The 16,880-nt window shown below is 46.4% G+C and overlaps 1 protein-coding gene across 1 annotated transcript in view; it reads right to left on the bottom strand.

Moving 5' to 3' along the window:
• vav2 (vav 2 guanine nucleotide exchange factor) overlaps positions 1-16,880 on the bottom strand; it is a 150,823-nt gene that overhangs the window by 44,632 nt on the left and 89,311 nt on the right. The window contains 2 exon segments of the mRNA XM_084483044.1: positions 3,756-3,824; positions 15,182-15,240. Coding sequence (XP_084339170.1) covers positions 3,756-3,824; positions 15,182-15,240 — 128 coding nt within the window.

Here is a 16,880-nt window from a genome sequence, read left to right on the forward strand (position 1 = left end):
CCTGCTACTACATCGCCAAACAGGACAAACTCCGTTTGCTGTTCCAAAACTTGTTGATTTAGATTTGCAAACTTCAAATTCAGTGAAAGTGAGCTTGACAGAATTAAATGGTTGAGTCAACACTTGCTTCTTTGTGTTATTTGTTGTTCTGCTCCATTTGAATTGGTTCGGTGTGGTTTTGATTGTTGGTTTAGCATTTAAACACGAGACAGACACTGGTTTGCTCCTATTCTGTTTTTGCTGGGACACACAAACCCGACAAAATCGCTTCATCACAAACAACACACACACACACACACACAAAGATCCCAACAGTTTTAGTATTAATAGCGTGTGCACGCCACAGCGATGACTTAAACCGATAGCTTTCCATCTCCCTAGCAACGACAGAGGAAATTAAACTATGGGACACAGCTAACGCTCGTCCTAGCTCGTCTTATCTCTCTTTTCCCCACTGCTTATCAGATGGGAAGCTACATGCTAACCTCACCCACCCGGATGTCATTAGCATTCAGCCTGGCCCGTTCGGAGTGAGAGTGTGGCTAGAGACGGCCTCCAGGCGTGCCAACGCATGTCTCAGCTCTGGGATTCATGTGCAGAGTCACATCCCTGGTGCAGACCGGAGCGCTGAAGTGCATACATTTATTCGTTATAGGTGTGTTTACTCGGTAGCTTGTGACAAAATCTAGAGGCGAGGACACCGCTAATTCAAAGATTCAACGCAGAGGAAAGTGCTCTGCCTGTCACAACTCATTTAGTTTGCCGACTTCCTCTCCGCAGGGGAAAGACCCGAGAGTGAAGCAGTGATACATGGAGCTGACACCTCTCTACCACCGCCAGGAAGCAGGGTCAAAGGGTAAAGCATTAACCTATGACCCCGCACTTAGGTCTCACCTTCTGGCTGCTGCCAGGGTTGCACAAACCTGCCTACAGCCAACCACCCTGGCGGAATGCAAATTGAAGGATTGCATTTCATATTGCCATACCATGCGACTAGAATACCATCCCCGCCCCCACCGCTTTTATTTTGTTAACCCCATCATTTCCTGGTTAGCTTACAGGGGACGGTTTAGGCTTGAAAAGTGCTTTGGTGACTGACATCAGAATGTAAATGTATGAAAATTGGCTGGCAAAGGAAGTGACCTCTACTCCAGCTTCCAACATAGTCTATCCTTCACTGGGACAAACCTGCTAATGCTATTCCTCATGGACAGTGCAGTGGCAATAGGCAGTGCTATGCAGTAGCGTGGCTACAGGTTACTGGTTTAACTAGCTCAGTAGCGTGGCGGTAGTGTCATTGTTTTCTGAATCAGATAGCTCTTCAGCTTCCTTTATTGATAAAGTAGTGTGGTAGCGTCCACGCAAGCTTCATTCTCAGTCTGAAATAAAACCGCGGATCAAACAAACCTAATCTATACTCAGCGTGCCTGACCTACACCAGCCGGCGTGAACAGAAAATGACGTCATCATGTCAATTAACATTTCAACTGAACATTTTCTGTTTGACTCATCGTTTTATTGATCACTGACTTGGAATTGCTTCGATGTAGTTAAACTACTGTTGCTACGTTACTGTAGCTGAGCTTGCTGCATTTCTCTGGGGGGTCGCTTCAAGTGTAGTGAAGCTTCATTTAATGTGGAGTAACTGGGAGCTTAGCTCAATTCACTTTCCAAGTGGCCCGCCTAACAATGCCTGTGAGGTATTTGACTCCCAGTCAATGTCCTCAGTTTGATTTCCAAGATGCCATAACCCCTTCCTGCTCCATAGCCACATTAATCTGTACAGTGTCAATGTAGGTCTCTTTGGATATGAACACCTGCTAAATAACTACATTGTTAAATTGTTTACTTAATCTCCATCTCCCCACTCCAAAGAAAATTATATATTACTATAATTAGTTATTATAATAGTATAGTTGTAAGTAGTACGTTGTAAACAGTACTAATTATGATAGTTTTAATAGCAATAATTATATGAGTCCTTTAAAATTCCTTTGCAGTTTAGTCACGTCATCATCGTAAATCATCCTGGCATCAATATTTCAGCCTAATTAATACGTCTCAGAGCGCGGGGTTATTGCTAGCTTAAACGTGTCTAAACGCATTATGCACACGTGCCGATGACGGATAAATTAGGAGTATATGTCCATCGACAAGAAGGAAATGCACACGTGTTCCTGGTGAAAGGTCAGGAGCAGTGGTGTTGCTGAACTGCAGAACCGTAGAATACAACCCGGTCCTCTGTGGCCCAAGGTTAAGGTTAAACTATACTCATGTGTTGAATGCTGCTGTAGGGACACCATGGGTATACCATGACGGGTGTACCATGACGAGTGTAGACTGCATAGTTCTGTTATGGATTTGCATCTAAGATTGAAATGCATCTGAATGCACTGCAAGTCACTTTGCTAAATGACCAAATAGTAATAGTTATTACTACTACTCCGACCAACATAAAAATCACTACACATTATGAGAAAGAGAAAGCGCCTGTCAATAGTTTTCCAGAGATTGCTTCCAGATCCACGTTCCACCCCCAGCATGTGCCACGAGCAACATGTCTTCACATTCCAACATGAAAGGCCTAAATTCTACACTGGCACCATTGGTTGAGAAGAGTGCTAATCCAGTATTAACCTGCTTTCTAGAACTAGCCTAAATTCCCAGAAAGCATGATAACCAAATGTATACAGCTGGCATGCATCTATAGCTCTCTCTCTATCTCTCTCTCGATCTCTCTCCCCCCTTTATTCATCTATCATCTATCCCTTCCTTCTCTTTCCATGTCTCTCTCCCTATATTTCTTTCTCTTTTTCTCTCTCCCTCTCCAGCCCTCCCCATGTCTCTCTCCCCCTGTATGCATCTCTCTCCGTCTCTCTCCCCCTCACTCCCCCTCTCTCCATGATGAATGACACCTATCTCAGCGGGAGGCCTCATTAATCTCCATTAATCAGGGACGTACGAGAGCCGTCATCAGTGGAAGCAGCTCTCTCTCTCTCTCCGCCCACCTTATCTCCTCTCCCTCCCACTCGCCCCACCAGCCAGGCCCCCAGCCAGGCTGTGAGGGCCCCCCCGGTGGGGGCCCGGAACCTGCCAGAAGGACCCCCCCGATGAACACAGAGTATACCTCTTTATGTCTATCTGCGGAGGTCTGTCAGTCAATCTCTAGCCAACAAATCTGTCTATTTATCTCTCTCCATCTGTGTGTCCATCTATTCCCATCGACATATTTACGTAAAAAAACCTCAGAATTGAGTTTGATTAATAATATTATATAACCCATGAATAATTACAAACATAAGAAATAAACTAAGAATAATAATAAGAATAAATATAGAATAAAAGAATACCAGTAAAATCTGCTAGAGGAAATGGCCAATTGACGAAACACAGCTAAAACACAAGTATATTAATATGTAGTATTTTTTTGGATAAAGCCTGTTCTTCCGACAGTATTTATACTTGTGAGTGTGGGGTGCAGTGAGGGAAGCTCCACTCCCCTGAGGAGGCAAGAGTCTGTATTTAGACTCAACCCTCTGCGTTTGCTCATTAGCACTTCAGTAGCTACCTGGCTCACTGCAACACCATGGCATGACATTTATACCCAACTGCTGTTGCTGCTGCTGTGTTAGTGTGTTAGTGTGCGCGTCTGCATGTGCTGATGTGTCAATTCATGTATGTGAACAGACGTGTGTGTGTGTGTGTGTGTGTGTGTGTGTGTGTGTGTGTGTGTGTGTGTGTGTGTGAACACTTACTCTGCCAGCTCCTCAAGACTTCGGTACACATCATCTTCATTCAGAGCCGTGTCCTCCGACGGAAAGGGCCTGGAAAACACACACACACACACACAGTTGGAACGGTTGCAGCCTCAGAATTGAGTCACGTAGTTTGTGTGAAGCATCATGCACGTGAAGCTGAGCGGAAACTGTTTGTCAGCTTGTCTGTCTCCTGAGTTACACAACATAGGGCATACACACACACACACACACACACACACACACACACACACACACACACACACACACACACACACACACACACACACACACACACACACACACACACACACACACACACACACACCCCTGTCTACACGTACATGACATAACTCACTACACAAAGTATGAACACACATCACTCATTAAACAAAACCAAACCCACGTCAATCACAGATGCCCGCATGATCCCATGAACACACACCTTACACAATCACTTGATTGGATCATTTCTGTAATATATTAGAGAGAGAATATTTACTTACTACACAATACTATTACCTAATATCTTTATGACGAATGAGTATGTCTTAGGTGTTTTTCATGAAAAGGTTACGAGACAGTAACCATTCATGATGATTCATCGATTTAACACCCGAAAGATCTAACTGGTTTAAATCACACGCTTATTACACGTCTGAAATAAAAATGAGGTTCAAAATGACAAAAATAGAGCTTACCATTCGAGTGTCATGGACTAATTACGAAAATTAATTTCAACCAAATCATTTCATCCTCAAATCCCGCCATCAGTGAAGGATATACTTCAGGGAACACAGAAATGCTTGAAAGAATACTCAATCAATTAGCTCTTCCAAATGGTGGATTCTCAACTCCAGCCGTTATCTCATAAAGATGCTTACGTGAGGAGAACAAGGAAATTTCACTGTGAAATGGAAAACTAAATTGAACAATTTTTCTTATGAAAGACTAAAACCACCGTCAGCTCCATTTAACTGATGTTTAAAGGCCCTGACACACCAAACCAATGTCAGATAACAAGCTTACACTAAGGCTGATGCACCGCATGTATCTTGACCAAAGCGTTGCACTAGAACACACGGCAAGGACTACAGCAAACGGTCCACTATAACGTGTACGCTGACATGAAATAACTCCCCCTACCAGCAGGTGGCGGTAGTCTGTATTCGTCTGTCAAAAAGGGACATCGGAAGACCTCGGATTGCGGATATATTCAACCATGAAACAAAGCAGCGTTTGTCTTCCACCTCACACCACTCTTGCTCAGATAGTTTTGTAATATTGCAACTTCTGATTGAGAATATTTGAAAATTATATTAAATGCAAATGAAGTGGAGAAAATTGTCGATCTTATCGTGCCTGCCCTCTTGGTGAAGTCTCTTGCTGCCTTGCTCACTTCCGTTTCTCTTCTCGTGCATTGATTCGCTTAAGCTGAACAGCCCGTCTGATTGATCTCTCACATCGACCGGCTCTGTCCCCGATTCAACATGCTGGATCGGCCAGAAAACTGTCGACAAGGACTGACTAGTGGCAACAATGCGGGACGAAGGCCTGACATTGTCTCACGGCCTCAAGATGAATTCTCCCAACAGACCAGAAGTAAAAACTAAAGAATCGATAAACTGAGCAAAATACGGACAATAATGAAATTTTAAGCTTAAGATTGGGCCTCTGTGTGTGTGTGTGTGTGTGTGTGTGTGTGTGTGTGTGTGTGTGTGTGTGTCTGTGTCCCACAACTCACTCAGCAGAGTGAGTTGCTGGAGATAACCTGGAACTCGTAGTGACAGGGCTTAGACTCTCAGGACCGTATCTGCTCTAAAAGTTCCTCCAATACCCGACTAATCCCTCCATTTTGACCACCCTCCATCCCCATCTCCTCCTCCTAACATCAATTGACCCTGACGGGGTAATGTGTCCTTGTGTCTGGGGTAACTGGGAGAGGGCATTCACCTGTCGATTCCTGAAACATCAAGCCTCACCTCTCACATCAGAGGGTTAAGGTCAGTGGGAAAGAACGAAAAAAAACACCAGAAGCGCCATTAATCCTCTTAAACAGACCAGTTCCTGGTCCTCACAAACACATTTAATGGGCCCCTCTCTCAGCTGCAGGGGTCATGACATGATGAGCCATTCACAAGCCATTTCGAAATCTATACATTTGTGACATCACAATGAGGGAGTGTCAGACGGGCTGATAGGAGTTCATTGGTGTACTGCATCGACTGGACAGTCTGATCTGTAGGTCATACATCTGCGCAGACACCTTGACTTTTTATGTCATGTTAATGACACATGATGAGCAAGTTCAGAATCTTTCATGACATCACAATGTATTGAGCGTCTGACTGGCTGGATAGATTGGTGGACTGTCTCAACGCCCAAAACAGATGGCCAGGTTATCGTAAAACAAGCTTGTCTTGATTCATTGGTGCGTTGTTAATGAACACTGTATCCACAGCTGGGAATGACACCTGTAAACTCCAGGTTCATGTCTCCGGTCCGTTCTTCTCCAACCAGGACACCGGCCGACAGGGGTAAAGACGGAATGTACCGGCCACACAGATCTACACAGTAGATCACCACTTCATTATTCATCCCCTCATTCAGTGTCTCCCCTGCACCACATCAAACCAAGGGAAACTTCCTAGATAATCAACACCATGTGTTCATCCTTTTCTGATCCTGATGAGGATTCCTCTTGTCCCCTACTCCATCAGCTCCGCCTGGTCCTAGCGGTGGTCACCACTGGTTCACCACCAGAGCTGTGGCTGGGAGCTCACGGCATCGACCTGTCCTCCCTGTGACCGGACACAGCCCCCTCCCGGTCGACCCCCCGGTCTAGCGGCGGAGCGGCGGGGAGCCAGGAAGTGGTCTGATAGGTGTCAACACAGCTCAGACGCCGGGTGAACGGAGTGGGTTTGGAGCTCCAGAGCCCCGAGCTCACAGCTGTGTCAGGGCTGAGATCGATGCTGTAGCGGGGGCCAGCGCCGGGGCCAAACCACCCCTCACGGAGACCTCGCTCTGTGTGCGATCCACTGTTAGAGGACGTTTTGGTTTACCTTTGCACATCTTCTGTAATGATGAACTTAACTAAAAACGAAAACTACTACCATTAAAATGACAAAAAAAGTGTGAAGGAATATTTAACATTAACGTTTATTGAAATTTTTTACTATTTCATTCTAGACCTGGGAGAACAGAATAGTTTGAGAGAATGTGGCTTTAATGGGTTTCATTTCCCTGGTAGAACATTAAAATATTACTGAAGGAACAGTGAATCAATTGACACCATAGGTTCAATTGTGAACCTATTAATTTCTAAATGTGCCGTGTATAGACGAAAAGCTCATAGTTCATACCGCGGTGGATTAATGAAGGGCTGTGGCTAACTCCTGACCCACTGCACGCACCCATGCTCACTTTGTACTCACTCAACTTTTTTAATGTGGCTTTAATGGCTTTCATTTTCCCCGGTTTGAGCGTGCCGGTTGCGTTCAACGCAGGGTGCATTCAACGCAGGGTGCGTTCCTCCGAGCTCGGTGCATCTGCGCCGACGAGCTAATCTTCCCGACGCAGGATGCCGGGATGACGACGCGAGCAGGTTAGGATTTTAATTAGCGCACGCTATCCGTGCAGCACCCGCCCCCCCCCCCCCCACCCCAAAAAAAAAAAAGCAGAAGCTGGAATCACTAGGTGCATTTGGGATGAGCTCAGCGATGGCGAGCAGCTGCCTCGTCTGGCATGAGAGCGCCGCGTGTCGCCTCTCAGACGGAAACGCAGGGCACACAGTGAGACATATGGTGGGGAGATAAATAGGTCACGCCTTGTTTTAGGATACATTCCCTTTTAGACACGCGCTTCATCAATCAGGTTTCACCTGGGGGAAGTGGGAGTAGTCGACGAGAATATATATATGGCACGAGTACAATTTCATTATTCTAAATTCACCCCAAAGAACAGGGATCGTAGCGGCTTTTATTCAGTCACACTTTTATTCAAAGCGACTTAGTGTTTGGTTTATTTGCGTACGTATCCAATGGAGCAAGTAGGCGTTGGGGCGTCTTGCTCCGGGAGGCCTACAGGTCGACCTTGGGCAATGGCGTTCAAAACACAGAACAATCGGCTGTGACTCAGACACCCTATTGTTACGGCCACAGGGCTGCCTTTGTGTTTGCTGCTTGTGTATGCATGCTGTGCAGGGAGCTGGTGGGCGGAGCCACACCAATTGGTGAGATGCGATGATGCACCTGAGCAGGCTTGGCTTGGGAGCCTAGAAAGCAGTCCTGTCCAATTGGCTCACTCTCCCTGCCGTTCAGATGGGCATTTTGTATTTGTTGTGGCACATTTCATGTTTCCTTGATTAATGGAGTGCAGTGCAGTGACTTGTAGTCTTTCGTGGCCTCCCTCTCCCCCCACCCTTGAGCCAGGTTATAACACTATGCAAGACTAATAGATAGTAATATATATATAGTAGATAGATAGTATAGTAGATATATATATATATATATAGTAATAATAGTAATAGATATAGATACTAATAGATAGATAGTTGTAACAATAATAGATGAACCTGCCTCTGAATGACGAAGTGTACTTACTAAAACTGAAAACGCACAACACACAAAATGAAAGGATCACCAACACTAGAGTTTTCTGAGTGTGCGGTGGCCGTGACAAACTGAAATTGTCTTTTAGGTCCCAAGATGAGAAATGTAAACATAAACCCTCGATAATGAAGTTGCCTATTTACTAGTCAAATCTGGCAAACCTGTCTTTGTTGCCCACTCAGACGCACTGTTGCTAGGTTACCAGCAGGTGACTGGCAGCCTATCAATGGGATCTAATTAGGAGTATCTAGGAAACTCCTGAGTAGTCCATTAATGTGGATGTTTCAAATTAAAAGTATGTTTGAAACTCCTGAGTAGTCCATTAATGTGGATGTTTCAAATTAAAAGTATGTTTGAAACTCCTGAGTAGTGCATTAATGTGGATGTTTCCAATTAAGGGCATTTTCTAAATAGCATTATTGTGGATGTTTGAAATAACGGGTATGTTGGCATCACCATTAATGTGGATGTTTCAAATTAAGAGTACGTTGGAAGCCCCTTAGCAGAGCATCAATGCAGCGCTGTGATTAGCTGGCTGCAGCTTGCACAGCCGCTGGGAGCCAATCGGGCTTCGATCCTGGTTGCCACGGCGAGTCCCTCTACTCAATAACCCCGCAGCAATAAACACAAATGCAGTAACATAGGTAGGCAGCCACACATGCACATACACACAGACAGATTCACACGTACTCACATACACACGCAATGCCGACACGCATACATGCAGAACAGTCCTTATTTACACAACTATGCACATACACAGACTGCTTGTTTAAACAGTACATTTACAGATGTGTACACACACACACACACACACACACACACACACACGTATCTGCAAGTCATTTGCGTGTGTGTGTAATGTGTGCACATGTGTTGAAGGCACTCTACGTTTGTGTCTGCAGTGTGACAGCCACCAAACACAGCAGACACCTCCGGAGCAGACGCTGAATAAAGAGATCGATGCGCTTCAACATCCTGTCCATGACCACCAGCGGAGAGCAATCACTCCAGAGGACTGCCTGTCTACAGCCAGTCACTCACTGCTTCCTTGCTATCTGTAGCTCAATATATATATATATATATATATATATATATATATATATATACACACATCCTTTCCTTCCTCTCAATTTTGGGACAACACCCAGACAATTTCATGTTTTCCATGAAAACGCTAACATAATTGCACAAGGGTTTCATAATCATCAATTAGCCTTTTATCACAATTAGCTGAACAATGTACCATTAAAACACATGAGTGATGGTTGCTGGAAATGGGCCCCTGTAGATCTATGTAGATATTCCATTAAAAAGCAGCCGGTTCTTGCTAGAATAGTCATCTACCAGTACCACATAAAAATTCCTGTATTATGTAAAATATTTCTGATTAATTTAATGTTATCTTCATTGAAAAAAAAAAATGGTGCTTTTATTTAAAAGATAATGACATTTCTAAGAGACCCCAAACTTTTGAACTGTAGTATATATACACACTATGTAATCACTTCCTTAAACAGAATAGCGCTTCATATCTACAGTATCTTTACACTATGTGGCTTCCTCCGTATCTTTAGTGCTATACATGAACAGTACCTAGCTCACTACGTCCTAGATAAAGCTCAGTACAGCTACAGTATCCATACACTCCCTGGCTCTATCTGTCTGTCTGTGTATCTCCTGCACTAATCTATCCTCAGCATCATCATGTATACAGCCCGGCTATCACTGCGCTGATCTCTTCTGGCTGCAGACTGCTGCTGCCTGCAGCCTCCAGGGAGAAGCTGTAGCTGTTCGTCAGCCCTTTCATTTGTTCTCTAGTCCCGCCGATGTCTCAACCATGTGTTTGTTCGAGAAACATCTGGACGCTGGGCTCAACCCCTCCGCTGTGGTCCTCTGGAGAAAGAGCCGAGGAGGGTGCAGGTAGGGGAGGGCCCCCCCCCCCCCCCCGACCTTTGCTGCGAGGAGTCTTGCTTAAAAGGGATATTTTTGGCACCCTGCTTCTGAGCACGTCCTCATGGCCCCTCCCTTACCGGACGTTGCTGTGGTGCTTTCTCCATGAGGAAACAATGCCTTAGCGATGCATAGAATTGAATTGTTTTACTCAAAAATAATATATAATAATATTTATATATATATATATATAGAGAGAGAGAGAGATTTATAGCCGTAGCCATCTCTTTATCTATTTGTATAAACCTTTGCACTGAAATGAATGAACTAAAGATTCATATGAACTATAAAGATATTCGACTGAAATATAAAAAAACTATTTAGTAGGAGAAATTAAACTGTCCGTGGAGTCAAGGCTGAGGAGAACTGAAATGATAATTTAGATATTGTAATATCTCGGGAAAATGTTTTATTAAAACATTGCGTCTATTTTTATGCATCTGCACATCTTTGGCTATTCTTCATTTTTAGCCGCGTCTTCACAGTGAAATATGCAGCAGGCACACTCCGTGAACATGCAGATAGCAGTGTAAGGTAATCTCTCTGTGCTGCTGAATACATGAATAGACAAAAAGTATTTTGAGTGGTTTTAGTATTCAGAGAAACTGTGTCCTAACTCATGGCCGGGGACGCCGCTCCAAACCACAAACAGGAAAAATCATCAGGCCGTGATTTACCAGACACTAATGCACGTGACCCACTCACCGTGTACACATTAGTGCACGCAATCGCTAGCATCTTCTGCAGGAACAGATGGGCGAGGGGTCTTGACTGCACAATACACACACAGTACAAGCTGCAAGGCCACTGTACGGGCTATTACTGAAATATTAAACTGGAATCAACAAATTTTCTTCATGATTGCAGCTTCATAATCAAAATTTGGAAAATTAGGAAAGTTGGACAATCAATTGGTTCGCTGTTACCGGCTTTGCATTCTTGATTGGCGTAATTTGTAAAAGTAACATCTCTACACAAATCCTTTCAGGAAAGTAGTATCAGTTTTACACACATAATGGGCCTTTCTGACCAATCTGTCCACATTCAGCTCCATCACTCAGTGAGCGTTTTGACCCAGATCACCGCTGGACGAATAAGGCCCGTGGCCGTATAAATAAACCAGTAGCAGTGGAAGAGCCAACGGAAGGAATCCAGGAATGCATACCAGCATCCACCGATGATACATTGACGCACTCGACCATGCGCGCCAACAACCCGTCCCCTGGGAACAGCTAGCAGGCAAGCGTCTTGCTTAAGGACACCTCTATACTGTAGCCGGAGGGAACCAGCAACCCCTCGGGCGGTCAGAGGGACTTGGGGGCAGAATAATGAAGTGACTAGAGAGTAATGACGAAGTTCTCTGATTCTGGGTTCAGTCCTCCGATATCCGCCGCCTACCTGTAGGCGTCCCGGACCAAGACGCCCTAACCAACCTATCTGCTCCTGAACGACATCAATCCATCGATTCCAAGTAAGTCGCTTCGGACAAATCGACGGAGACGTCAGATGGGATGTCGTCTGGTGACAGTAAACACAACGCGTGGTCACACTGCAGGCTTGAGGAATGCGACAGCCAGAGTTCTCTGCCGCGAAGGCGCCAGATGATTGACACGTTCCGGAGACTCCGTAGCGCCTCTTGAAGGCTCTTCAACCTCTACCCCCCCCGCCCGCCCCGGGGCGACGTCCTCACCCGGCGTGGGGAGGGTCCCTATAGCGGGGTCATCAGGGGTCAGCGAGCTCACATGCAACATCAGAGCTATTAAAAGCTGTACTGGGCTCATGTACTATTGTAACCACCCCCCCCCCAGCACATCTAGCACTCACAGGAGACAGACTCCTGCCAGTGTCTAGATCCACTGTTTCTTTTACTGTATAATCGACATACACTCAAAAATAATCTGAATCCAACTCCCTTTTAAATTATTCGATTTTCCTGGATCAGATATAATCCTTTTTTTTTTCCTAGTCATTATTTTTACCCCAAACTCCAATATCCAACATGCTCCAAAGGCAGATGTTCAAAGCCAAAAAGGATGAAATAACAATATAATATAGAACTAGATGAACTAGATGAATGATTAATAATATGCTGCTTGCGCGAGTACTCAACAGCGACAAAGCTTTGAATTAAGCAGAGCTTTGCACACCTTTCAAGGGAGAGTCATAAATACATAAAGCGCTATTCTTCGTGGCGGGTTGGCAGTTGCTGTTGAAAGGGGGAACCTCCTCCCAGGATTCAGTGTTTCAGTCTCTACCTGCGTACTGCCTCGTTCCATTCATTCTTCAGTCGTTTCACACTCAATCCCCTTTCCCTGCTGAGGAAACGCAGCTACACCCAGCACGCCGCCTTCCCCGCCCCCCCGGACCCCCGGAGTGAAGCAGCGACACGCTGGTTATTTTTTTGGTACGTACTCTGCCTGAAATTTTTCCTCAGACCTCAAAAAAACCTTTCCCCACATTTTAAGTGGATCACTGTCTGCTTTCTGGCAGACTCGAGAGCCCGGACTCTCCTGGCCGACCTTCCACATGGAGGCCAGGTATTAATACAGAGCCCTCCAGAAGGTTGAGCGCTGGACCACCGCTCCACTTCCACAGGCTGAACCCTGCATGGCTGGAGCCCATTCAGAGGCGGGGCTGGCCTCGACGGGGCCGCCGCTGCCTGTGTGTTTGGAGGCGGTACTGCTTTTGAAGGTCTCTGCCTCAGTGCCTCAGTGGGAGCCCGGTTGTAGTCTTTCTCACCTCTTCGGTATTGATCCAGCAATGCACTCTGGGAAATCAAAAATCTTCCTTCGATCGCTCTTTGTTTTTTCACAGCTTTCATTAAGATTCTCCCCGTCATCAAAGATTTGTAAAACAGTGTTTTCAGTGTGTCTTCAGCCACAAAATGAGAGGTCCTATAGTTCAAACTGTTTCACAGGCAGAGGCCACTGCTAAAACACTTATTTAACATTATTTATGACATTCTGTAAATCGGCTTCCAGAGCACAAGGGATTTAATACTATTTAAACTCATTTCAGCTTATTAAAAAAACATTTCCTAACGTGAAACCAACCGCACAAAAAGGAATTACCGGATGATAGCCAGTCTTTATAACTACATGATATTGAGCGGAACAAAGTCTCAACGCATCCTTTATAATCCAGACAAATTCAGGAGATTAGAGGAGACAATAGGACATGAGAACACATCCCTAATGATCACCATGAGAGGTATATCATTCAGCCCTACAGACGCATTAAACGCTGCCTGGTTCAATATTGGCAGACACTGACTGGAAACGGATTCATGTGAACCATGGAGAGAAATGCCAGCCACTCAGTCAGTGGTTTACATGTCAGCAGCCTGTGGTTTTAATGTCAGGGGAACTCATTTATCTCTCTCTCTCGCTGTGTAGCACATGCTCTCTCTCTCTCTCTCTCCCTCCCTCCCTCTCTCCCCCCCTCCCCCCCTCTCGGGTTAGCCATGCTCTCTTTCACACTCAGATTCTCTCTCTCTCTCTCACTCACTCTAACCCATGCTCGGTCTCCCTCTCCCTCTCTCTCTGGGCGGTGGTGGCTGGCGCGGGGCCTAATGTAGGCGCGCTCCATCAGCTCATTATGTGGAGCGATATGCTAGCACTTAACGCCGCGGCACCGTGGCCACCTCACACCACAATGAAGAGCAATAGCAACCACTAGCTAGCTGCTAAGCGCTAACCCCCCCCCGTGCCTGTGATAAAGCCATTCTCCTCTACTTCATAACATTAGCGCGCGCACACTTGGAGCTAACCGCATCAACCCAGCGGTAACTGATGGTGGGCGGGGCCTACTGTTCGATGGCATTATGATTCGCAGAGAGGGGGGGCGGGGGGGGGCGCTCGTTCTGTTCAGCATAAAGATGACAAACGGTTGGAGAGGTGATCAATGTGGATTGACACGGCCAATCAGCGGCAGGGATTTGGATAGTTCCATTCAGGCTCATGAATATCACATGAGATCAGAGGAAGCTATCGCAGCACTGTAATGCAGGCTCTGAAATGCAGGCTCTGAAAAGGGACCCCATTATGACCAGCAGCTCCAGTGGAACTAGTGGTGGCTTGTTCGCGAACGAATCAGTTTGAATGAAGGACTCTTTAAAATGAACGAACCGACCTGATTCGCCGCTCTCGTTCGACTCGTTCGTCGTTGTTCGTTCGCTGAGACTCGACTCCCAGCTCCGCCCACTAGTTGCTGACTCGCGAGTCGCCGTTCGTTCACTGATTGTGTTTAGCGGTGAGGACTGAGAAGTCACGAGAGCCAGCCGGGCAACAACATGCATTCCGACCATCAAGCGCTCCTCAGCTAAAAGGAACTTAGTTAATGTTGTGTTGATTGATGACCGTTTGCACCATTGCACGATCGTGATTCATTTGAGAATGAGAACGAGGGAGGAGCCGAGTCTGACCAACTCAGTGACTGAGAATCATGAGTCACCGCTACCGGAAATGTGAACGAATGAACGAACGACTCTTCTTGGCGAACTGACCGACGCAAACTGATTCATTCAAACAAATCATGAAATCCACCACTAATAGTGACATCACTAGTGGTAGTGGCCACCCAGATGAGTCAGGGCACAGTACATCTGGGTCGACACTCGCACTTGTGATGTCACGTTAGTGTCGCTAGTGTCGAAGAAACACAGTAAGTTGGTTTTTGGGTCCCACCATCATGATGCGTGCACTAGTGAGGAGCTGCTTGAGCCGCAGGGAGTACTGCAGCTGTAAGCCCGGGGTTTCACATGCACTTCATGTTGGAAATGGGGGAGCGTGCACATGTGGCGAGCGTGCACGTGTGGCGAGCGCGCACGTGTGGTGAGACTTTGAGCCGAATCGGAGGGCTTACCTGATCCCTTTGATCTGCGCGATGCTGTGGCGGGAAATCCTTGACAGAGACGAGATCACCTGGAACAAACAGACAAGAGAAACACGTTAACCGACCGCAGGAGCGATGTCTACAAGGAGGAAAACACACCGACGCTACCAGCCTAAACCCTTTGTGTTTGGGATTCAGACAAAACCGCCTTATTTACTATCTACCTATCACTATTTAGTCTTTCAGCAGACACTCACCAGACCAGATCCAGGTACAGGTGATTAACAAGCAGGTAGAGATCAGGGGTCAAGGGTCATCCTGCTTAAGGGTCCCTACAGGCAAGAATGGAGTTGGGAGTGTTGAACCCAGAATCTTTGGTCCTAACCGCTATCCTGCCCTAGCCTGGTCCTACCAGACTCTCGTACTTCATTTCATTTGCACAGAGAGTCTGGCCACTCTCCATTGACAAAGGTTAACTCACTTGAAGGCGGGTGTCTGTTGGGGTTTAAAACTATTAGATCTGCCACTCAGTGCCGCTCTGGATCTGCCATAACCAATCGCTGACGTTTGGTCTTCTGACTACAACTCAAACCAGCGCACGACCTCAACGCCATTGTTCTCAGCCACTCCCTCTGTTTGCTGATTGGACAGCCAAAAAAATTTGCTGCAGAAAAACCCGCGAACATACCACAAACCCAGACCTCAGTACTGAAGAGAAATGAAAATTGAGCGGAAGTACGCAGGCGGGCGGAGCCAGGCTAACCCGGCCCCTTATTTACCATGAAACCTGCTGTCAACCACGAGCCCAGCGTGTTGGTTAGCACTCACACGTGTGTATCCGTGAGCGCTGCCTGCCAACGGAGAACAGCAACATGCTAATGACATGCTAATGCCGTGCTCTAGACATGTGGCGCTGTCACGGGTCGGCGGCGCTCCACTATGCGCTGATAAGAAACACAAGGCAACACGGATGCAAACGCATGTGCATAATGCAGAGATCTAAGCGCACGCACACGCACACACACACACACACACACACAATCATGACAACCCAGAGTCACAGTTGCAGTGCAGACACAAACATGATCCTCGTTCTTAACACAGTAGACTGGTCTCTGTCTCTTCATCTTCCTCTCTTGTGTGTGTGTGTGTGTGTGTGTTCTCTCCCCTCGTCCTCACCCCTCATCTCTCCTCCCTCGTCCGTCCGACCCACTGCGGTATAATCCCTTTTTAACCACACGGCTGCAGTAAAACTGATTGATCCGAGCGGTTCTGCATGGCATGTGAGCTTGGGCGTCTGGCGTGCTGTTTGTGTGGACCAGATGGTGGAGCGAGGCCCGCAGTACACACACGAGAGAGAGAGAGAGAGAGAGAGAGAGAGAGAGAGAGAGACTCCCTGGCCCTCTGGCCCTCTCTCCTCCACTATATATATATTTCTAAACCTCTCCTCTGCCTTGTCTCTTTCCCCTACCTTTCCTTATTGCCTCCCTTCCTCTCCCCGTCTACTCTTGCTACCCCTACCCTTCTCTCTCTCTCTCTCTGTCCCTACAACAACATTCTCTCTCCCTCTCCCTCCCTCTCTCTCCATCCATCCCTCTATTTTTCTCTCTCTCAGTCCCTACAACTCTGTTCTCTCTCTCCCTCTCTCTCTCTCTTGTCTCTCTCTAACTCACTCGGCCCATACAACTCTGTTCTCCCTCTCTCTCTCTGTCTGTCTGTCTCTCTGTCT

The sequence above is a fragment of the Micromesistius poutassou genome (genome assembly GCF_964030765.1).
Source record: "Micromesistius poutassou genome assembly, chromosome: 18".
Classification (NCBI taxonomy): Eukaryota; Metazoa; Chordata; class Actinopteri; order Gadiformes; family Gadidae; genus Micromesistius; species Micromesistius poutassou.